Source organism: Crinia signifera, chromosome 5 (assembly GCF_055691185.1).
Source record: "Crinia signifera chromosome 5, ASM5569118v1, whole genome shotgun sequence".
NCBI lineage: Eukaryota > Metazoa > Chordata > Amphibia > Anura > Myobatrachidae > Crinia > Crinia signifera.
The window spans coordinates 226,797,409-226,821,627 of NC_139221.1; the positions used below are offsets into that span (position 1 = coordinate 226,797,409).

The following is a 24,219-nucleotide window of genomic DNA, read 5'->3' on the forward strand; positions in this document are numbered from 1 at the left end:
CCCTTTCTGAGTTACAGAAAACTATATATATATATATATATATATATATATATATATATATATATATATATATATATATATATATATACATATATATATATATATATATATATATATATATATATATATATATATATATACGGTACTTGTTTCCTAGCACGGCCACAATCGCGGGCATCGGGTGTCATTTTTAGTGGTATACGACGCGACCGACGCGATGCCCCCGATTTTCCCATTGAAATGCATTGAAAAAAGTCAAAATTGCGTCGTATGCGGCTAAAAAAGGCTTAAATGGTCCAGACGCGATGCCCACGATTTCCCCATAGGAAACAATGTTAAATGGCTCAATGTACCCGCGATGCCCCCGATTTCTCATAGGGAACAATGTTAAATACCTCAATTTCACCAAATCATCATAGGGAACACTGGTAAATGGGCCAGAAAGCCCCAAAAAAGTGAAATGTCCCCCCAAAAGTAGTTTACGCCACCCCACGATCAACACGAACCTGAAGCGTGGCGAGCGCAGCGAGCCCGCGAGGGGCGGCGGTACGCGTCCTCCGACCTTTTCATACCCCCACTATCCACGTCGGTGTGGAGTTGAGAATAGAATAGTGTGGCGAGCGCAGCGAGCCACCGTGCCCGAAGCGTGGCGAGCGCAGCGAGCCCCGCGGATACCTTCACAGGTAAACGCGTCCCTTCGCGGGCTTCACAGGTATCCGCGTCTCCTCGCTGCGCGCGCCATGCTTCAGGCTCGGTGGCTCGCTGCGCTCGCCACACTATTCTATTCTCAACTCCACGCCGACGTGGATAGTGGGGGTATGAAAAGGTCGGAGGACGCGTACCGCCGCCCCTCGCGGGCTCACTGCGCTCGCCACGCTTCGGGTTCGCGTTGATCGTGGGGTGGCGTAAAATACTTTTGGGGGGACATTTCACTGTTCAGGGGTGTTTTGGGGAGTTTATGGCCCATTTAACATTGTTCCCTATGATGATTTGGGTAAATTGACACATTTAACATTGTTTCCTATGGGAAATCGGGGGCATCGCGGCTAAATTGAGGCATTTAACATTGTTCCCTATGGGGAAATCGCGGGCATCGCGTCGCGACCATCACACCCGATTTTTCAGTGCTTGCGATGGCCGCGATGCCCCCGATTTTTCCTCACGATGCCCACGATCATGATCGTTGTGGCCGTGCTAGGAAACAAGTACCATATATATATACACACATACACACACACAGTATATATATATATAAAAAAACAAAAAAGGGTAGACCTTTGTTTGTGCTTAATATTATAGCACCTTATTAGACAATTCAAGGGTAGACCAAACAATTTAAAAAAACATATAAAATGTATTCGTCAGACAAGGATTCCATAATTCAGTTCATCCAAGATATAATGGTACCCGATGCGTTTCGTCATAAATGACTTCATCAGGGGTTATGTTTTCGAAACCATTGGGGATAGGTTTAAGGGTTCAACAGTTGAACATGAAAGTAGTGCATCCACTTACTGGTGATCTTTGTGTATATGGAAAAACACTTTTTTCCAACAGGATAAGTGAGTTTCGAATGGGATGTAAAGAAAAAGCAGCTGCACACGCCATTTCCCTGACACTGCCAAAACCTAGCAATGGGGAAACAGCGTGTGCAGGGGGTCAATTGAATACTGACCGTGCAAGCTGTGACAGGCAGCACTGTTCACTGTCACAGCTCGCAAAAATCATTGAATATACCCCAATTTTATAAGTGTTAATTAAAAGGTTTGCTTGCCAATTTTCACACCTATTTTGACAAATTCCCTTGGCAATCAAAGGGTTAACAAAATAGGGATACGGTCATTGGGTCACCAGCATGATGGTAGACATGGGGTTTTTCACAATTTTTTTGAGCCGACAGGCGGTATTTCATGCCCTACCATCCTCTAGGGTGTGGTGGGAGAATAAAATAGTGTGCCCGAAGCATGGCTAGCGTAGGGAGTGTCCATGCGACGGGACACGGTGCTACAGATGGTACTCTTTACCTAGAACGGCGCCCGCGATTGGAATCGCGGGCGTCGGGGGTAAAAAATCGCGGGCATCGCGGTCATTGTATGCACATAAAAAAACGGGTGCGACGCGATGCCCGCGATTTTCCCATAGGGATCAATGTTAAAAGTCAGATTGGACGCGATTTTAGTGTTAAATGCCTCAATGCCCGCGATTTTTACATAGGAAACAATGTTAAATGGGCCACAGAGCCCTAATAGTCCCCCTGAAGTCTTAAATGGCCCCCACAATTTTTAACGCCACCCCACGATCAACGTGAACCCGAAGCGTGGCGAGCGCAGTGAGCCCGCGAGGGGCGGCGGTACGCGTCCTCCGACCTTTTCATACCCCCACTATCCACGTCGGCGTGGAGTTGAGAATAGAATAGTGTGGCGAGCACAGCGAGCCCCGCGAGGGGACGCGGATACCTTCACAGGTAAACGCATCCCTTCGCGGGCTTTACAGGTGTCCGCGTCGCCATGGACACCTGGGAAGCCCGCGAGGGGACGCGTATAACTGTGAAGGTATCCGCGTCCGCTCGCCACGCTTCGGGCTCGGTGGCTCGCTGCGCTCGCCACACTATTCTATTCTCAACTCCACGCCGACGTGGATAGTGGGGGTATGAAAAGGTCGGAGGACGCGTACCGCTGCCCCTCGCGGGCTCGCTGCGCTCGCCACGCTTCGGGTTCACGTTGATCGTGGGGTGGCGTTAACAATTGTGGGGGCCATTTCAGACTTTAGGGTGACTATTTGGGCTCTGTGGCCCATTTAACATGGTTTCCTATGGAAAAATCGCAGGCATTGAGGCATTGAACACTAAAATCGCGTCCAATCTGACTTTTAACATTGATCCCTATGGGAAATCGCGGCCATCGCGGGCATCGCATCGCACCCGTTTTTTAGTGCATACGATGGTCGCGATGGGCGCCGTTCTAGGTAAAGAGTACCCTACATTTCAGTGTCCATGTCATCCGTGTCAACATCCAGGACAAAAAAATGTGCAAAACACCATGTCGACCTTTTGACTGTCGACCTAACCCATATAGACCTAAATGTGTGTCGACCAACATTGTGGTGACCTAATGATCCATACCCAACAAAATTGAAAGAAAATAAAACCAAAACGAAGAGATTATCATGTGATCCCAATTCTCTTGTTGTGATCACTTTGGAATCAGACGTGAGAAAGAGAAGGCATTTCTGGGTTGACATTTGCTCATACGATTCACATTGTTTGCATTCAATCATATATAATATTTAATAATATTTTATGGAATGACGTTAAACAACAATTCTTTTCATTGTTTCACGCTTATAGGTTTGCCTTCTCTTAAATAACAAAAACAAATAACACTCATAAAAGGTTTCTAAATTACTATAAAGAAAATATAACGTAAAAAATAGCCTATAATAAATATATAAAATAAATATGTTGTAGGCTATATTTATAACATGCCCCCAAACAACAGTATTTTATATATATTATTCATTTAACCCTGACCTATGTCACAGCTGCTTCTTATTTACAGTACTTTTTCGCTTTCCAAAACATAATAGACATCTTCACTAATACCCCTTTTACACCGCACTTGTTAAACGGTATATTGCCGTTTTTTTTTTCTCATTTTAAAACGTTTAAGGCTGCAGTGGGAAAGCACCAGAGTTAATTTACCGGTTAAAGATAACCGGTATTTAAAAATGTTTACAAAGCAGAGTCCTACACGTTTCAGAGCCGTTTTTTTATGCAGTGAGAATGGCTCTGAAACGGTATTTAGTAAAAACAACATATTACAGACCTGTGATAGGCTGTGCCCTGTGTTCTGCCTTGAAACGTTTTCAGAGGATTAAACGGGTTGACTGATGTGAATAGTATTTAAACAGTATTTAAAACGGTAATCTACTGCAATGTGAAGGCTCAGACCCTTTTTTAAATACCGTTTCAAAATACAGTTTTTTTTAAATGTTTAGGCAGTGTGAAAGTGGTATAAGATGTACCAATGTATTTTGAAGGTAATGATGTCAAATTGGCAGCATGTCACTGAAAGGAGATGGTTTATCAGAGAGAGCACTTTGGATGGATGAAAAAAAGTACAATCTTAAGGGGCCCATACACTATCTGAAGTCGGATGCGATTTCCCATGATCTCCCCCTGGACCTTCCCGGGAGTGATTCCAAACTATTTTGCACTTTTGTGCTATTTTTGCATAAGATATATCTCATGCAATCGATCAAGCCAAGATAAATTGCATGAGATATATCTTATGCCATAATATGGTATACAATTGTAGCATAAGATATATCTGATGGGCTAGATTGGGGGGGTGCTGGAAATGCCAATCAAACTTCCATACACAAAAACCTCTCCATTGTCCATCCAAATCCATGCGATCCTGACAAATCAATAGTGCAGAGCTTGCGATGTAGTCCGACACTCACAGGACCGTGTATCGAATCGGATGAAAAACGCATATCGTTTGACACTTTTTCAAATTATATATCGGCCCGAAAGGTCGAATTCGCCTTTAGATACATTTCAGTATTTACATAGATTTCATGCTCACCTCTTCCGACCTGAATGCTTGCTTTGTGTGAGTGTACTTCAGAAACCTAAAAGAAGCCCCCAAAAAATAACAGATTTACTTACAGTAAGCATTATTTGACACAATGGTGCCTTTTTTGAAATTAGTATACACAAACAAATAAAAACCTTTTTAAACAAAATTCAGTAAAATAATGAATTTTGTACAGGGAAAGTCATTTTATTTCTAGTATTGTTTTGTGTTATGAGGACAAAACAATAAAAAACCAAACACAAAACCAACACATCATGGCAGTTTCCAAAGCCTATATTTGAGCATGCTTTTGTTAGTGCAGCCCCTTATTGGATGACTTCTTACCTGGCTATAGGAAGCACATTGGATCCAGTGTACATCATTATAAAGAAGAACACACCAGTGAGATAGAAACGAGGCAGCTGTGGGTTGTCTTGCATGATGTGATAGAGCAATATGGAAACCTTCTCTACCAGGATGGGGTCAAACGTCAGCAAAAGCTGAGAAATGAAATGGAAACACAACTGCTTTCAGCCAAAGCGAAGAGTGGTTTGAGTGGAAAATATCGATGGAAAGTGAAAAAAAAGTTTAGAGAAAGCAAATGTTTCTAAACTTTTTTCCCGCTTTTTGGCATTACATGTATTGGAATATGAAAAAGAGCGAAACAGGAAGATAGGGGACTCCAGACCAAAAAGAAGAAAAAGTAAATTGTGTTTTATTATTACATAAAAAAAATGCTCCTTACCTCAGTGATGTGGGGCAGGCATGTATTATCAGTCAGTAACCTTTTCACTTTAGGCAGTGGTCTAATAATGGCATTATCAACGTCCCTGAAATACACATTTGATTACTATTACTAAACCATACAAAAAGTGATAATGCAGAAAAGAGGATTTTGGTACTTACCGGTAAATCCATTTCTCTGAGATCAGCAGGGACCACTGGAATCACATCGGGGTATTAGAGCTGGGAATGCTGGGAGCTAGGCACTTCTTAATATTAATTAGGGGAACTGGCTCCTCCCCTCCAAGACCCACAATCCCCCAGTGAAGAAATTGGCCCACCAGAGGAAAGGGTTACAGAAAACCATAAACAACATAACCATACATACAACACGCAGGTACCGGACCGGGCCGCAACAGCAACCACAACAGGCAGAATCCAACAGCCGGGCGGGTGTCCAGTGGTCCCTGCTGATCTCAGAGAAATGGATTTACCGGTAAGTACCAAAATCCTCTTTTCTCTGACATGCAGCAGGGACCACTGGAATCACATCGGGGAGGTTCCAAAGACCAAGCCCCAGGAGGGAGAGTGCTGAGGATTCTGTAGAACCAGACGACCAAAAGTTGAAGCCGACGCTGCAAAGGTATCGAACTGGTAAAACCTTACAAACGTGTTCTGAGACGACCAAGTGGCCGCTCGGCAAAGCTGAGAGATAGAAGCCCCTCTCTCTGCGGCCCACGACGTACTCACCGATCTGGTAGAGTGCGCCGTCAAGGAGACAGGAGGCACCTGTCCCGCATGAAGATAAGCACTACGGATCGTCCATTTGATCCATCGTGCAATTGTCTGTTTTGACGCAGGCCACCCCCTGCGGAAAGCGTCATAGAGTACAAATAAGGAATCTGATTTGCGTATAGACCTGGTTCTCTTGACGTAAATCCGAAGAGCCCTGACCACATCCAAAGAGGATTGTTCCGGAGAATCTCCCTGGAAGGCCGGAACCACAATAGGCTGGTTAATGTGGTATGAAGATACCACCTTCGGAAGGAACCCGGCCTGAGTACGCAGTTCTGCTCTGTCCTCGTGGAAAATTAAATACGGAGGCTTACAGGACAGAGCACTCAGCTCCGAAACCCCGCGAGCTGAGGCAAGGGCTAGCAAAACTACTGTTTTCCAGCACAAAAACTTCAGTTCCACTCTGTTCAGTGGCTCAAAGGTCTCAGACCTCAAGAAAGCTAATACCAAATCCAGATCCCAAGGAGCTGTGGGAGGTACGAAGGGAGGCTGGACTCGAAGAACCCCCTGAAAAAATGTCTGTACCTCAGGCATGAGGGCTAATCTCTTCTGAAAAAGGACAGACAAGGCTGAGACCTGGACCTTAAGAGAACCCAGTCTCAGACCCCCGTCCAACCCTCTCTGTAAGAACAATAGAAGGCGGGACAATTTGAAGACTCGGAATGGCCAGCCCCTAGACTCGCACCAGTCCGCATATGAACGCCATATTCTGTGATAATGCGCTGCAGAGGCCGGCTTTCGGGCCCTTAACATCGTAGGGATTACCGCTCTTGGAATTCCCTTCTCCCGCAAGACCTCGGTCTCAACAGCCACGCCGTCAAATGTAGCTGTGGCAGATTCTGATGAAAGAAGGGTCCTTGAAGTAGCAGATCCGGTCTGAGGGGCAATCGAACTGGCTCGTCTGACAGTAACCTCTGGATGTCTGAGAACCACGTTCTGCGAGGCCACCAGGGCGCTATGAGAATAGCCTGCACTGGTTCCCTCTTGAGTCTCTTCAGTACCTGGCCCGGAAGTGGAAGTGGAGGGAACAGGTAGACGAAGCTGAACTCCCACGGAGTTGACAGAGCGTCTGCCGCTATGGCCTGAGGATCTCTTGTACGTGCCACGTATGCTGGAAGCTGGTGGTTCTTCCGAGACGCCATCAGGTCCACCTCGGGAACTCCCCACCTGTCGGTGAGCTCCCGAAACACCTCGGGGTTGAGAGACCACTCGCCTGGGTGTAGGTCCTCCCTGCTGAGGAAATCGGCCTCTAGATTTTCCCGGCCTGGAAGGAATACCGCCAGCAGAATTACTCCCGACCGTTCCGCCCACTGAAGAATCTTCCTTACTTCCTTCATGGCCATGCTGCTTCTCGTGCCGCCCTGCCTGTTCACATAGGCGACTGCCGTGGCATTGTCCGACCTTATCTTTATGTGTTGACCCTGAAGAAACTCCTGAGCCTCCAGCAGAGCATTGTATATGGCTCTGATCTCCAAGACATTGATAAACAATCGACTCTCCTGCAGGTCCCACCTGCCCTGGAGACAGAGGTGAAGCACTACGGCACCCCAGCCGCGGAGGCTTGCGTCCGTCGTCAAGACAATCCAGTCCTGGACTGCAAACCGACGACCCTCTAACAAGTTCTTTCTGTGTCGCCACCACAGTAATGAGTGTCTCGCCTCGGCCGATAAGTGGATCCTTCTGTGAAGATTCAGGTGCGAGCCCGCACCCTTTCTGATAAGATCCCACTGAAACGGTCTTGAGTGGAAACGTCCCCACGTCAGAGCTGGGAAGGCTGCCACCATCTTCCCTAGAAGCTGCGTGCACAGATGGAGGCTGATCTTCTGTGGAAGTAAGATCCTCTGAACTAGGAGCAAAATTGCCTGGACCTTGTCTTCCGGCAGGAAGACCCTCAGAGCCTCTGTGTCTAGCCAAAGCTCTAGGAACAAGATCCTCCTGGATGGGACTAGAGAGGATTTCTTGAAATTCATTATCCACCCCAGGTTGGTGAGCGTCTGAGTAGTTAACCTTGCATGACTCTCCAGTAGCTCCCTCGTTGGAGCCTTGATTAGGAGATCGTCCAAATAGGGGATTATTGTCACCCCCTGACATCTGAGGTATGCGATGGCTACTGAAAGAGTCTTTGTGAATACTCTGGGCGCTGACGATAATCCGAAGGGCAGAGCCCTGAACTGAAAATGATCCCGACCTATGGCAAAACGGAGAAAGGCCTGGTGAGAGATCCAAATCGGGATGTGTAGGTAAGCATCCTTGATATCCAAGGATATCATGTACTCCCCTGGTTCCAATGAAGCAATCACTGAGTGGATTGATTCCATCTTGAATGGTTGATATGAGACTAACAGATTCAAAGGCTTTAGGTTGAGAATGGGCCTGACCGACCCATCCGGCTTGGGAACTACAAAGAGGGTTGAGTAGTACCCTGTGTTCCTCTGAGCTGCTGGGACCGGCATGATGACCTGAGCCTCCAGCAAGATCCGAATGGCCTCTAGCAGGCTCGTTCTCCTTTCCAGAGATGTTGGTAGAGCCGTTGTGAAGAACCGTACCGGAGGAGTGGCATCGAACTGAATACGGTACCCCTCTGAAACTACCCTGCGAACCCAAGGATCCTCCGAAAGGGAGAACCATTGGGTTCTGAAGGCCAACAGACGGGCACCTACCGGTAAACTGTTGACGGAAGCTGGTAAACCGTCATGCCACCGGCTTCTGCTGAGGCTTAGGTTCCTGGACTCTTAAAGCAGCCTGAGGACGGGCTCTGGCTCTGGAACCTCTGGATGACTGGAAGCCTCTTCCTCTGCCCCGGAAGGGGCGCTGAGTCCGAAAGGACTGAAAGGACGGACCTGCGAACTGTCGCCTAGGAGGGGGAGGAGCTGCAGACGGTAGGAAAGCAGACTTCCCCCCCGTCGCCTGTGAGATCCATTTATCTAATTCTGGGCCGAAGAGGATGTCCCCAGAAAAGGGAAGACCCTCCACAGCCCTCTTAGATTCCGCGTCCGCCTGCCAAGAGCGAAGCCAGAGGGCTTGCCGCGCAGAAATGGCGCTTGCTGAGATTCTAGAAGAGATCAAGGATACATCCTTAGCCGCCTCTCCTCAAAACATAGCAGACTCCTTAATGTGTTCCGCTAAGCAGCGAATCTCATCCATAGGCATACCGGCCTCCAATCCCTCGATGATTAACTCCGCCCATCTGACATTTGCCCTATTTACCCAGGCCGAAACTATTGCCGGTCTGAGTTGAGTCCCCGCTGCTACATAAATGGCCTTGAGAGTAGCCTCCATCTTTCTATCAGAGGGATCCTTCAAGGCCGAAGCCCCCGGGACTGGCAGTGTCGTCTTCTTGGACAGCCGGGAAAATGCTTAGGGCGGCTGGCTCAAAGGGATACAGAGAAGTAAAACGTCTGGGAATCTGGAACCGTTTGTCCGGGTTCTTCCATGCTGCCACAAGCTGATCCTGATTTGGGCAGGGAAAGACTACTGATGCTTTTTGAACCCCACCAAACAGATCAAATTCCTGCGGCTCTGGTCTGGGATCCTCCGGTAAACGAAGAACCTCCTTTACCGCCATAATAAGAGCCTCTATCCCTAAAGGAGTCGGTTCTCCCTCAGGAATGACATCCTGAACCTCTTCCCATTCACCATCCTCCATTTCGTGAAATGGATCCTGTTCCTCCTCTAAATCATCCTCCACAATAATAGCCTGATAAGGTCGCTTATTGCTGGAAGTGGAAGGCCTCTCTGGTCTGTTCATGGAGCTAGCTAACCCCTCCACAGACCTTGTTAGGGCTGTAGCCCACGAAGGCTCAGCTCTGCGAGCCAGTGCCAACTCAGAAGTGAGTTTTGACATAGTACCCACTAAGGTTGAGGCCCACTGGGGCGCCTGAGACCCCGCCAATGATGCAGATTCAGCACCTGAACATGACTGACAAACAGTGGCATTACCCTCAGCTGTGTATTGAGAAAACTTTGCTGTACAAACAGTACAAGCGAAAACCTTCTGAGAGGCTTTGGACTTACCCGTCATGATCCCTGCTCGCCCGGTCCGATACAGAGTGCGATACAGGATCCAGCACACACACACACACTGAGTACAGATACACCTCTCACAAGCTAAAAACCTCAGGGTTCCGTGAGACCCGGAGGAGAATGAGCCCTGTAACACCAAAACCAAAACAGCGCAAAACACTGTGTCAGTGATAAACCACTCTCAGAGCCTTCTAAACTGCAGTCACCTGTGAACAGGAAAGAGTCAGCCTTACTGTGTATCTGCGTAATGGCCGCGCCATGCCCGCCTCATTGAACAGCGTGTCCCCTCTCCCTCTTACCTAGCCAGCGTGTGCAGACCTGACAGCGTCCAGAGCCACCCGCTTGCTAGCGCTCCTCCGTGTAACGGCACCGGCACTTAGTTCTGCCGCGTGAGACCTGTACACGAGGACGCGCCGTCTGTCAAGATGGCGGCGCAGCAGAGAACCGCGTACCGCGCGGCAGCTGGGGAGCAGGGGACGGCGTGTGGAAAGAGCGCTCAGCGCCTACTCACCACCGAAGGCTTCCACTTCGTGACTGGCGTCCCCTTTGCTGGAGGGGCGGCAGGAGCACGGAACTCGTGCAGGCAGGCACCTTTAACGAGGTCCTGACTGACGACCTGGATCTCCAGGGGCGCTGAATACCCGGACCCGCACCTTTCAATAGGTGGGGAAGGGATTCACAACTACTACCAAGCAAAAAGTACTTGTAAAAAATATATCCAGCCAAAAGCTTGAAAAAAGTGCAGGAGCAGAAAAAACTGTGACCTAACTCCCTGGCACAATTTTCTCACTGGGGGATTGTGTGTTGGAGGGGAGGAGCCAGTTCCCCTAATTAATATTAACAAGTGCCTAGCTCCCAGCATTCCCAGCTCTAATACCCCGATGTGATTCCAGTGGTCCCTGCTGCATGTCAGAGAAAATTAATATTTTAGACAGAGTTTTTTGCAAATGAAACATTAGATAATGATCCATGGTACAACAGTAGTGCAGACAAACTGTAAACGCCTCAAAGCAAAATAACTACAGTACATGCCAGACTGTACAGCCATTAGGTCACATGGATGTTTGCCTCACTTATTATTCTATAATGGTAGCTAGTCCGGTAGTCAGGAAAATATCAGCCTTTAGAGCAGGCATGTCCAACGTTGGCCCTCCAGATGTTGTGAAACTACACATCCCAGCATGCTTTGCCACAGTTTTGCTATTAGAGAATGCCAAAACTATTGTAAAGCATGCTGGGATGTGTAGTTTCAAAACATCTGGAGGGCCAACGTTGGACATGCCTGCTTTAGAGGAATCTATCATTCCAGTGATAAACCACATCTGTAATGGCCAACAAGACATTTATCTGCTTATAGTCCAAAGGCAGACTAAGAGGACTAGCAAGGTCACCTCATCAACACTAATTAAATAGGTCCAGGTTACATAAATACACAAAGAGCATTATGGGATCAGTAGGTGTAAGAATACTTTCTAGCCAACAGGAACAAGATAATGAAATCTTTAATGAAATAATGAAACTATGGAATTTTTTAAGAAACTAAATAAAGAGGAAATAGTGCAAATTCATGAAAGTAGCTTTTGCGTAACAAAAGGTCACATAACTTACTGCTAAAATGTAGAAGCCATTGTACCTCAAGACACTGGCTGGTATTCAATTAGCCCTGAAGAAGCATTGGGTGCAATAAACTGCCGTCGATGATTGTGGGTAATTGAATACCAGCTATTATCACATAACTCTGGTTCTTACGGCAGTGTACTGGGACATTTAGAATGGATATCGAAATTTCAGTAGCACATAAGGATGGTTGGCTAAAGCAATGTCAGAATTATTATGCCATTAACAGGTAATTAGACAGATGGATATTACATGCTGTGAATAAACTGTAATAAAGTATTTTGACATTTCTCTAATGTCAAGAAACATTACTTGCAAGTAATTGCAATAGCTTTGTAATACCACATCTTGCAAAACAACACTTTATATAAACAATCTCTCTCACTAAAGAAAAAAATCCATTAGCAAGCGTATTCAGAATATAAAAAATTATAGATCACTTCATATATCTTACCGGCTGGGGAAGTATCCACACATGGTGATAAGCATATTTAAAATTAGTGTGGCCAAATCAGTTTCATTTAGAACAGATTGGCCACTTGCTAGTAAACACCATTTCAGTTGGGGTATGACCTGCAGTGGGCGCCAACCGTCCATACCCTGGGCCCAGCAGCGAGTTTTAGGACTTAATACTCCCTCGTCCCAGAATTCTTGCATCTGCCAAAATAAAGCACTTAAGATTTCTTCATACACAAATGTGGTTTTCTATAGCATAACAAAGAAACCACTAGAGGTCACTACTGTCCATTAACACAATATATGAGAACAGTCTGAGGAAGGTTGGAGAACTTGGACACAATGCATAAAGTTAACAATTTAATGCGCATTGATTTTTTTTTTTTTTTTTTATCTAGGCACATTAAGTGACTTTGGGAGGTATCTACTGAACAAATTTGAATCATTAAAACTTCACCGTATCCCGTTTAAAACATTATACACTCAAATGTCAACTATATAACTTTTATACTGTAATCCGTAGATATTAGAGTAGCATAGACCTTTTCTATAAAAACCAATATTATCTTGTGTCTATTGTGGAATATAATGTTTTCTACTGTGAGTTTGTGCTCCATCTATGTGTATACTGTATCACTTCATTGGGAATGGCAGTGGAAACTAGATGACCACTCACTGAAAGGTTAAAGAAACATGGACACAGACACGTCAGCACTGCTAAATTGGAAGAAACTTAAATGGTTGTCAAGAAGTGAATGTGAATTTATTCAAATCATTTCACAAAAAAGTAGACGTATGAGACGGAGACACAATGAACTGCATCTACTTTACATTTGAAAAAAACTTCTCTAGGCAAAATATTCCAATCAAAAGAAGTTGTTTAAGCAGAAAAAAAAAAAATATCTAAAAGCAAGAATATATGCTTGGCAATAGTGGAAAGTGTGGCCAGAAAAATGTAGAAAACACAAATCACACTTTGCAAAACATAGATGTTGCCACTGTTTAAAAACAAGCAAGAGTATTTAAAATAAATTACTTGTTCAAATCAGGCACAAGTTATCTATTGTAATTAATGAAATGCCTATTAATCACAATTCAATACTAAATCACAATTCAATACTAAAAAAGTGCTTTCAAATGGTAGATCTATGCAGCTCCCAAAATGATACTGGAGAGCAATATACAAGAATATACTCAATTAAAGTGAGCGCATATATACTACTTCATAAAAATGTATTAATATAATTTCCTTTATAATAAATGAATAAAGAAAAAATCTTCAGTATATTACATACTGGTATATTTCATGTATATCAACAACATCTGTAAATATAGTCCTTGTGCACCAAACATATCACAGAGTTTGGTGCACAAGGACTATATTTACAAATGTTGTTTATATGCATGAAATATATGTAATATCCTGAAGATTTTTTATTTACTCGTTTATAATAAAGGGAATTTTATTCATACATTTTTATGAAGCAGTATATATATGCACTCTCTTTAATTAAGTATATGAGAGTATTTATAATAACTGTAAAAAATTGTCCGGGTACACACTTTAAAGATTTATCCGCTGACCCACATTCTAGCCGACAGAGCATCCGATTAGGTAAGCTTTGTCGGCCCGAAGCATTAAAAATTGTCCGTCCTGCTCTGATGTCAGTGTCGGCAGTCCTCGCAGCTAGTGTACAGTAAGTCGCCAGGTCACCTGTACACTCATGCAGATAAACAGATAAAGCTGTGCTGCAGGGCCGACGTGGTATGACTTTGAACAAAGTGATTCACAGACATATCTGGCGTACACATCTGCCGATGAAGATACCTATATATTGTTCATAGCTAGAACCACGGATACTGTATATTTTGGTACTCTTTACCTAGCACGGCGCCCATCGCGGGCATCGCGGCCATCGCATGCACTAAAAAACGGGTGCGACGCGATTTGAGTGTTCAATGCCTCAATGCCCGCGATTTTTACATAAGAAACAATGTTAAATGGGCCACAGAGCCCAAATAGTCCCCCTGAAGTCTGAAATGGCCCCCACAATTGTTAACGCCACCCCACGATCAACATGAACCCGAAGCGTGGCGAGCGCAGCGAGCCCGCGAGGGGCGGCGGTACGCGTCCTCCGACCTTTTCATACCCCCACTATCCACGTCGGTGTGGAGTTGAGAATAGAATAGTGTGGCGAGCGCAGCGAGCCACCGAGCCCCAAGCGTGGCGAGCGCAGCGAGGGGACGCGGATACCTTCACAGGTAAACGCGTCCCTTCGCGGGCTTCACAGGTATCCGCTGCGCTCGCCACGCTTCCGGCTCTGTGGCTCGCTGCGCTCGCCACACTATTCTATTCTCAACTCCACGCCGACGTGGATAGTGGGGGTATGAAAAGGTCGGAGGACGCGTACCGCTGTGCTCGCCATGCTTCGGGTTCACGTTGATCGTGGGGTGGCGTTAACAATTGTGGGGGCCATTTCAGACTATTAGGGCTCTGTGGCCCATTTAACATTGTTTCCTATGGAAAAATCGTGGGCATTGAGGCATTGAACACTAAAATCGCGTCCAATCACACTTTTAACATTGATCCCTATGGGAAATTTTTTACCCCCGATGACCGCGATGGACATTGTGGGCGCCGTTCTAGGTAAAGAGTACCTATATTTTTTTAGTGTGTTCACCCAGCTAGTCTTGGCAGGTAATTTAAAGCCTACCTCAACAAAGCTATAAGGACCACGCCTTTCTTTATCAGCATTGCCAAAATACCATTCCTTCTCACTCTCTCTCTTCATATCTGGAGATGCTTCAATAACATTGCTCTAGAAAAAACACAACAACAGAAATTATTGCCTTCATCACAAATAATCCAGCAAGTTTTTTTTAGCACAATTGTCTATATCTAGGTACACAATTAATATACTGTAAATCTCAGTGCAGTGTCATTGACTTGTGTAACTTTATTAAGTACGCTTGCAAGAAGATTGTTATTAACCTATATTTGTTTATTCATTACTTCATTAGTATCACAATATCTGTGTAGGCCACGGCTTCTCTGCCACTGTAGACAGACGTAGGTTCTTGAATACGGTTATACCAATTTCCCACATTAAGCAAAATCCAGTGTTTCTTCACATGAATGTGCACCCACCCCGGCTTTTGCTTCCTGTGAATGTAAACGAGGAACCTGACCCTGTTCTTTACTAGGAGTGATGTAAAAGATCTACAGTTATAAGATCAATGATACAGTCCCAAGGTCGACACCGTGGTCAACATGGACAAGAGGTAGACACAAAAATGAATAACACTAAATTGGTGACATAAAATGGCCCATGCAAGTGTTTTGGGTGTCATTTGGAATGTTTCATCACCTGTGACCCCAATTAGTGGTAACATAGACCCTCTTGGGCTCGCTTTGCATGCCACACTTCAGGCTAGGTATGTCGCTGTGCTTGGTACAGGTTACTATTCCCAATCGTAGACCACGTGGATGGTGAATCAAGCAAAAGTTGAAAAAATGTGAAAACACAAACTGGGGCAACCATGTTTGCCGACTGCTGCTATGCCGACCTTTTGACCATGCGGCCTAATCCCTCTCAACCTACTGACTTGTCTATCTAGACCAGGCATGTCCAAAGTTGGCCCTCCAGATGTTGTGAAACTACACATCCCAGCATGCTTTGCCACAGTTTTGCTATTAGAGAATGCTAAAACTATTGCAAAGCATGCTGGAATGTGTAGTTTCAAAACATCTGGAGGGCCAACGTTGGACATGCCTGATCTAGACAGTGTTTATCCATAACCCAGAACCCCTCTTTACCAGGGTCGGGCTGAGACCCAGGAATTTGCTGACTTAAAAGACCCAGCGATATCTCGGTTTTGTAGATTTTGAAGAGGAATTTGAGTACTTTGTAATGTATCAACATTGGTGGACACCTTTCTCCACTCACTGCATAGCTGAAGCTTTCCAACTGCTTACTGGGAAGAGAAGATGCTTTTGCAAGAGCAAGATCACGTTTATTACAACCTAGGTCTTTTCCCGAAGCACAAAATTGCCAAATCACAGGGCCCCATACAAAAAAAAACACGAGATGATTGAGCACTCTTAGTGTAAATGACAGCAAGAGGTGTACAGGTACTGAGCCATTTAAGACTTCTCTGTTTGCCAGCTAAGGCCCTGGCTGAAATTTTCACCTGTGAAAAATTGGCAGTTTTCGCCTGTTTTTTTGGGGGCAATTTGATTTGCCCTATTCAGACCCAATCCCCTGGGTGAAAAATTATGTGGCTTGGGCGAATTCGTGCCCATTTTCACCCAAGCCGATTCTCCCCCCTTCCAATACGTCCCAAGTCATATTGTAGGTCTGTTAGGACAACAATGAGCCCCAGGATTAGAGTATTGTAAACCTTTGAATCACTACACCTTTTTTTAGTCAGTCATTATCCCACTGTCTACACCCACTCACATATACTGTAGTTACCAGCTCAATTGCTTGGTTATGTTCTTATATGCTATACATGCTGAACTGCTGGGCATACACAGTTTTCTCTTGCTTCTATATCACCAATACCAATCACCCAATGTACCCAGAAGGGTGGCAAGGAAGCATATTTGCTTCATAGGTCCCACTGTTTTATACCACTGCCTTATGTTACAGGTCTGCAAATCTTTAAATATTGCACATTTATTAGAAATCCCTCATTAACAAGAATTTAATAAAAAAAAAATGAAACCCACATTTAGTTGCATGTGACAGGTTTACCAGTAGATAGTTAATGTTCTCAGCTGTCAAGTGGTCTTAGATTACATTTACAACATGAACATACTCTGAAGTAGATTATGAGGAGCACATGAGAAATTCTAGTAATGACTAGAATATATTCTGACACAATAAATCATAAAATTAGTACTTGCTCCAACAGCACTACTGTATACAACTTACCTGTAGTGGAACTGTGGCTCGGCTGGTGTGAAGATGTGCTAAGGTGAGGAGATCAACCAGGATCCTAACTCCATTGGAGTCCATAACATCTTTCACATTTTTCTAGTAGGGAAAGCCCAGAAATATGAAATATTGAAGCATACACATATCCTGAATACTTCAAAATCAGCATCACAATGCAATCACGGGACAACCTACCTTATTAAGAATCAGCTTGTTTAAAAATAAGATGAGCCTGTCCCTTTCCAGTCTGTCAGTGCACTGAACATAGGAAAACGGATAACACTGAAGTTATTACTAGAGAAATATTTTACACTTTTACACTAGACCTCTAAATAACAACAGCACCAAAATATAGTGTGTCCTCTCTATGACACCAACGGGTACCACAGGCAAAAAGTGTGGGATAACATATTAATGAATATATTTGAAAGCATTTATGTTGAGAACAGATGTGGAGGCAAAGGACACAATATTACAGTATCTCAATAATATAGTCTACCCTTTATAAAATGGGCTACAATTATACATAAAGAGCATGCATACCCTCTCAAGCATTCCAATAATGTACTTGGTATCTGCAAATGATCCTATTTCTTCATGGCACCTTCCATATACAATCGCAAGGGCTTGTAAACATAGACACTTCATGTTCACTTTGGGAGTGAGGAGGAAGCGGTGGTAGAGCTCATTGAAAAACTCATGCCTACAGGAAAAACATGGAAATGACTTTAACCCCACTCCAGATCAGAACACACAATAAATATTTGATGAATTGTTTCTTACGAGTGTTTTATAACACTGGAATCTGCATTTTCATCTTCTTCCAAAAGCAATCGTAGATAGTAGTCACCTATTTTTATCTCATCAGCCAGGCACTCGTATTTCACCTTGGGAACAAGAGTGTATGCAAGATCAAAAGAAGGCAATGCATCAAATTCTACTCTCCAAATCATACCACACTAATCTTTATAGATGGGCAATAAAAGTACTCAACCGCCTCGAAAGTCAACAGATGTGTCTGTATTACAAGTTCCACTTACACATGGTTACAGACTGTATTTTTATTGTGAAATGGTAGGCTCTTAAAGCAAGCTTTCAAAAACTCACCATTTATGATTGGTCTGCTAAATTGTATTTTGTACTAAAACCTGAAAAATACTGCATACATAAGTATTAAACCCTTACAAACTAGTACTTGGGATTATTTTCTACCAGGTGTGCACACTGTTTGGAGTGATTTCTGCCTATTGCTTGAAGATTTGCTCCAGGTAGCTTGGTTGATGCTGTTGAGGACTGCAATTTTTGAAATAGTGTCTCTAATTCTTAATAGGATTGAGAGGTGTAGTTTTACTTGTTTATGTTAGAATATTATTTTTTATTATTGTCCAAACATGCCTGAGATGCTTTGGATTTGTGCTGGGAATCTAAAGGTCCATACACACTGGGTGGCTATGCCCAGCGTGTATGGACAGCGATGATGTCAATCATCGCTGCGGGGAAAGCCGCTCAGTGCATACACACTGAGCGGCTTTCCCCCTGCCCGGTGCCGACGGAGGGGGGAGGGCGGCATTGCATAGTATGAGCGGCTTTCACGGCAATGTTGCGGGAGCGCGCAGCAGCGCTCATCGCTGGGGCATACACAATGGGCGGCTTTGAGCTGAAAGCCACTCAAACAGGCTGTTTTGAGCGGCTTTCAGCTCAAAGTCGCCCAGTGTGTATGGGCCTATAGTTTTGCTGAAAGATGAACTTCTATCAAGCTTTAGTTTTTTTAAGCAGACTGAAGCAGGTTATCTTGCAATATTGCACTATATTTTGTATAATTGAATTTGTCTTTCAATTTTGTCAAATGTCCAATCCCCACATGGGACTCCCTTTCTAATAAAGAGGAGTACCCCAATGTTGTGATTACATTCAGAAATACTTATCAGAAAGGGGGAAATTTACTAAAGGAAATTTGTAAAAAAAAAAAAGTGTATTTGTATTTAGAAATAAACTTATTTTTTACATTTACTATCCCAAAAATACGGCAATTCGTATTCGTATTGATAGCACATCAATACTAATAGCCATATTTTCGGGATAGTAAATGTCAAAAATAAGTGTATTTCTGGATGCAAATACACCTATTTTTTTTTACAAATTTCCTTTAGTAAATTTCCCCCAAATTATATTTTATGTAAATTGTATGTGTAATCTGTTGGTCTAGGGAACAAGAGGATGATCTCATACTAGTCGTAAAAGATTGTGGCCCATATTCAATGCAGCCAGCGAGGACTGCCTAAAACAAGCGATCCCTTGCCGTTTAACCCCCGTGCTGGCCACTCACCCTATTCTATGTTCCGGGGGAATCCTTGCTGTCAGTGGCACTGCATTTAGCCGCGAGCCTCACTGTTTTAGGGGCTGCATGCGCTGTTTACTCCTCGCTCCAGAAACCTAGCGAGGGGGAAACGGCGTGTGCAGAGTCCAATACTGACCGTGCGAGCGGTCACAGCTCACAAAAATCATTGAATATACTCCATGTGCTAAAGCTTCACTCTCCAAATAACCAGATATTTCAGACAAGGTCGAGAAGTGTAAATTCTGAGGAGACTAAAGGCCCCCATACACTAGGGCGACTTGTCCTTAGGACAAGTCGCCCCCGACTTCCGCCTGAGCTTCCCCGGCTGCGGGGGGGACAGGCGGCATAGAGCCGGGCAGAGGGAGCCGGGAGCTGTCAGTGCTAGAAAAAAAAGCCTATACAATGAATGGGCAGCCTGTGATTGGCTGAGCGCTCTCTCAGCCAATTGCTGACTGGCTGAGAGAGCGCTCAGCCAATCACAGGCCGCCCATTCATTGTATGGGCTTTTTTTTTTTATTCAGCACTGACAGCTCCCGGCTCCCCCTGCCCGGCTCTATGCCGATTGTGTCCACCGCAGCATCCCCAGCCCCCCCTGCTCCCTCCACCGCCGCGCCGCCCCACTAGGTCCCAAGTCGGGTGGTCGGACGTGCAGCAGGTCCGACCACATGACGCAGATCCGATGCGCACGGGACCACGCATCGGATCTGAGGGGACATCAAAACTAGCCGATTTTGGTCCGATTTCGGCCAGATCCAACTTATCTGGCCGAAATCTGACCAAAATCGGTTAGTGTATGGGGGCCTTAAGAGATCATTAGATTCTGTCTATCATTTTCTAGGGTGCGATACAGAAATGATAGACCGAATCTGATTGGTTGATATGGGCAACATCTTCTCTTTTTATTTGTAGAAGCTTTAGTATATTTACCTCATGTCTCTTATGTAAGCAAAGGTAGGTCTTGTATCCTTGTTTTACGATGTGTGTTCCCATATTGTGTAATATTTTTTTTTTTTTGTAATCAAAAATCTTGAAAATAATTTGGTACTTGTGTATTATAGCGGCGCCCCCGATGTGCATCGCGCGATGTTTACATCGCATGGTATGCGACGCGATTTTTGCCCCCTATGCAATGAAAGATCGTATAAGCACTATAAAGGGTGCTTTTAAGCACTCTAATGGGTGCTTACAATGTGAAATGCACCCCCACGCTACCCCCCCACTATAAACGTGAACCCGAAGCGTGGCGAACGCAGCGAGCCCGCGAGGGGCGGCGGTACGCGTCCTCCGACCTTTTCATACCCCCACTATCCACGTCGGCGTGGAGTTGAGAATAGAAAGTGTGGCGAGCGCAGCGAGCCACCGAGCCCAAAGCGTGGCGAGCCCCGCGAGGGGACGCGGATACCTTCACAGGTATCATAGTCCCCTCGCGGGCTTCACAGGTATCCGCGTCCCCTCGCCACGCTTCGGGCTCGGTGGCTCGCTGCGCTCGCCACACTTCGCGTACCGCTGCGCTCGCCACGCTTCGGGTTCACGTTTATAGTGGGGGGGGGGGGGGGGGGGTGCATTTCACATTGTAAGCATCCATTAGTATCCGCATCTCCTCGCCACACTTCGGGCTTGGTGGCTCGCTGCGCTCGCCACACTTTCTATTCTCAACTCCGCGCCGACGTGGATAGTGGGGGTATGAAAAGGTCGGAGGACGCGTACCGCCACCCCTCGTGGGCTGCGCTCGCCACGCTTCGGGTTCACGTTTATAGTGGGGGGGGGTGGCGTGGGGGTGCATTTCACATTGTAAGCACCCATTAGGGTGCTTATACAATGTTTAATCGCGTCGCATCGCATTGTATGCCATGTACAATGTCATACAATTTTAAAATTGTATGACATTGTACAGCATCGCGTCGCATCACATACCATCGTATGCCTTATGGTATGCGATGCGATGGGTGCCGCCAAAATACACAAGTACCAATAATTTCTTTAATTAGTCTCTGTCTCTCTCATCGTACTCAAGAGCAGGTGAGGTCAAACCTATGTACCTATATGTGAGTTAATGTGAAATATTAATATTTGTTTGGAGAACCAAATCCATAATTTCTTTGGTAGTGACAGAGTTTTTATTTTTTTTTTACTTATCCCGAATGATCGATATGCGCACTCTTTACAACCCAGCTGTCTCAGAATACAGGCTGGATATTGTGAAACCATGTTTCTAGGGGCCATGGTGGGGGAGCACAAATACTAAGGGAGGTATCCAATAACAATATGAAACTTCAGGAGTGAAAACAGGAGCTTTGTTCACCAATATTTCATGGGGATAATAAGACCTACTGTGAAAATAAGGGGATTTTTCTCTCACCTGAATAATCCTTTTTTCTGAGGATACTGTAGACACTGGGACTATGGGGTATGGTGGGACAGGAGGATCCCGGCACCAAGCAGTTAAACTCCTGAAGAAGTGCACCACCTGTCCTCACATACATGGTCCAGCACAACCACTGAAAACTTGCAACTGATAGGTTGCCCTCACAAGAGATGTAGTACACAGCGGGGATGTTGCGGCACCCCACAATGAAGACTCTAATACAGGCTTGAAGTAAGTAATGTTTCAAAGCCCTTTAATGCAGCATTTTCATCACAAGTGCCTTACTATCCACGCTATAAAATATTATATATTATGTATACATATACACACAGACATACATACATACTCGTATACATATATATTGATTTATTCTTTATCAGCATCTGCTCATTGTGGTCAGTTTCCTATGTCAAACATGCATTACCACATACAGATCTATTGACCATGAAATTGTCTTGAAAAGTTTTCTAGGCATTGCTCAGGTCCATTACAACCACAACTTTAAGCAGCATCTAATGAAAATGCAAAGATGTTATCTCCTTGTTTTCACACTTGTGAAAACCCATATTTAATACTTTGTGAATCTCAATTTAATGATTTACAAGGTCAAGATTATATAACAAACAATATATGGTGGCACAAAACATGGAAGATGGTTTATATATTTATCTGTGGTCCGTTTATAGCGACGGTATGTATATATTGTTTGCAAAGGTAAATAGACTGATACCTCAAACTCATGATGGTTCCAAGAGATCACTGTTGAGCTTCCAAGCTCCCGGTCTACATTAAAGGCTCTCATTTCAGCTTCAAGTGTGTCTCTTAACTCTTCCCTAGTTTTGAAATTCCATATCAAGTTTGATCGAGCATGATCCTGATGAAATCTAAAAAGGTAAAATCACTGCTTCAACACAACAATTACACCAATATTTTCCAAACAACAATTGTACCATCGTAACAGAAAAAAAACAAAAAGAAGAGTACAAGTAATGTTTCATATTTCACCTGTAGTAGAAAAGTTCCCAGTTGGACTCTATTTTTATTCGCTGACGTCTTTTTCGAAGGATGACAGGCTTTTGGTTTACATTCTGAAATAAAAAAAACAACAACTCAAGCTTCAGAAAGGTTTTCTGTTCAGCTATTAGGCCAGTGAGGAATGCTCACAATCCTTCCTGTACCCATTTCTACTCTATCATACTTGCCTGCTTTCATCCTCACCTCTCCGGGAGAAGGCCGGAAAGGCAACATGTCGGGGGGGGGGGGGGGGGGGGGGGGACACGACAAAGCGGACATCACTTGGCCCTGCCCCATGAAAGAAAATTGATTCGCGAGCCGCAGAGAGAGAAGGTGGGTCTTAAATGGCGCAAAATGCCAGGACCGCATCATTTTAGCCCTGCCCCCTCTCTGCAGACCCACGATTTGAAATATTTGAATCAGCGGTGAAGGGGGGAGCGGGGGCTCTGGCCAGCAAGCGGGTGCCTTGCCCACTTTCCCGGTGGGGACGAGAAGCGGAACCAAATTTCCGGGAGCCTCCCGGCCATTCCGGGAGAGTAGACAAACCTGCTCTATACCTATACATATGCATGCACAAATATACATGCAGCTGTTTAATTAATATGTAAAATTAACTAGCAGCACTCAAGATTTAGGATCTTCAGAGAGTCCCCACCTCACCCAAGAATACCAGATCTCCAGTCTTTAAGCCTATTAAACGGACCATGAAAAAATCCTTCTTCCCAGTATCAAATATGACTGCTACTGTACAAAATGCTGACTTTAACTTAGAAAAGGTGCTGCAATGTTAAATGTAAAGTACTGTGGAAGCAGGTCCCTACTGAACACATTCAAACATCAGACACCTTTTATTTCAAACAGTATTTCATAGGATAGAACAGCAAAGACACATTTTCTTTTAAATAAGACATGCAAATGCTACATTTTACACAAAAAGAATATGAAGACAAGCATGGAAAAAACACAAATATATTATTGGTTATGAGCAAAGACAATTTTTATGTGTGTTAACTAGGGCTAGTGAGAACATTGCTTCAAAATGTGAATATACATCAAGCACACAAATACAAAAAGTAGTACACAGGATGCACACAAATGGTTTCAAAATGAATAGTATACAATGAGAAAACAAAGTCTGGCAGTCCCATCTGATGTTTATCATATACAGTCTTAGCTGAAGGGATCGCCAACAACTCATATACACATACAGAAATAGCACAAGCCCCACCACCATATGTAACTGCAGCACAATAATAAACCATTTATCCAAGAATAGACACCAACTACATACATATTTTTTGTCATGCAATTACTATAGATTTTATTTACTCATATTTAAAAAAAAAAGAAAAAAAAAGTAAAATATTG

General features: G+C 44.5%; 1 protein-coding gene across 5 annotated transcripts in view; it reads right to left on the bottom strand.

The window, feature by feature from the left end:
- DNAJC13 (DnaJ heat shock protein family (Hsp40) member C13) overlaps positions 1-24,219 on the bottom strand; it is a 198,686-nt gene that overhangs the window by 67,027 nt on the left and 107,440 nt on the right. For all 5 annotated transcript variants that reach the window (XR_014475029.1, XM_083188595.1, XM_083188594.1 and 2 more), the window contains 11 exons: positions 22,843-22,925; positions 22,568-22,721; positions 17,918-18,021; positions 17,678-17,837; positions 17,330-17,392; positions 17,132-17,233; positions 14,909-15,013; positions 12,193-12,395; positions 5,326-5,410; positions 4,926-5,080; positions 4,590-4,635 (listed from right to left, as the gene is read on the bottom strand). Coding sequence is in view for 4 of the 5 variants with exons in the window: in XM_083188595.1 (XP_083044721.1) it covers positions 4,590-4,635; positions 4,926-5,080; positions 5,326-5,410; positions 12,193-12,395; positions 14,909-15,013; positions 17,132-17,233; positions 17,330-17,392; positions 17,678-17,837; positions 17,918-18,021; positions 22,568-22,721; positions 22,843-22,925 (1,260 nt within the window). In the remaining variant the exon portion in view is untranslated. The remainder of the gene's footprint in view (positions 1-4,589; positions 4,636-4,925; positions 5,081-5,325; positions 5,411-12,192; positions 12,396-14,908; positions 15,014-17,131; positions 17,234-17,329; positions 17,393-17,677; positions 17,838-17,917; positions 18,022-22,567; positions 22,722-22,842; positions 22,926-24,219) is intronic.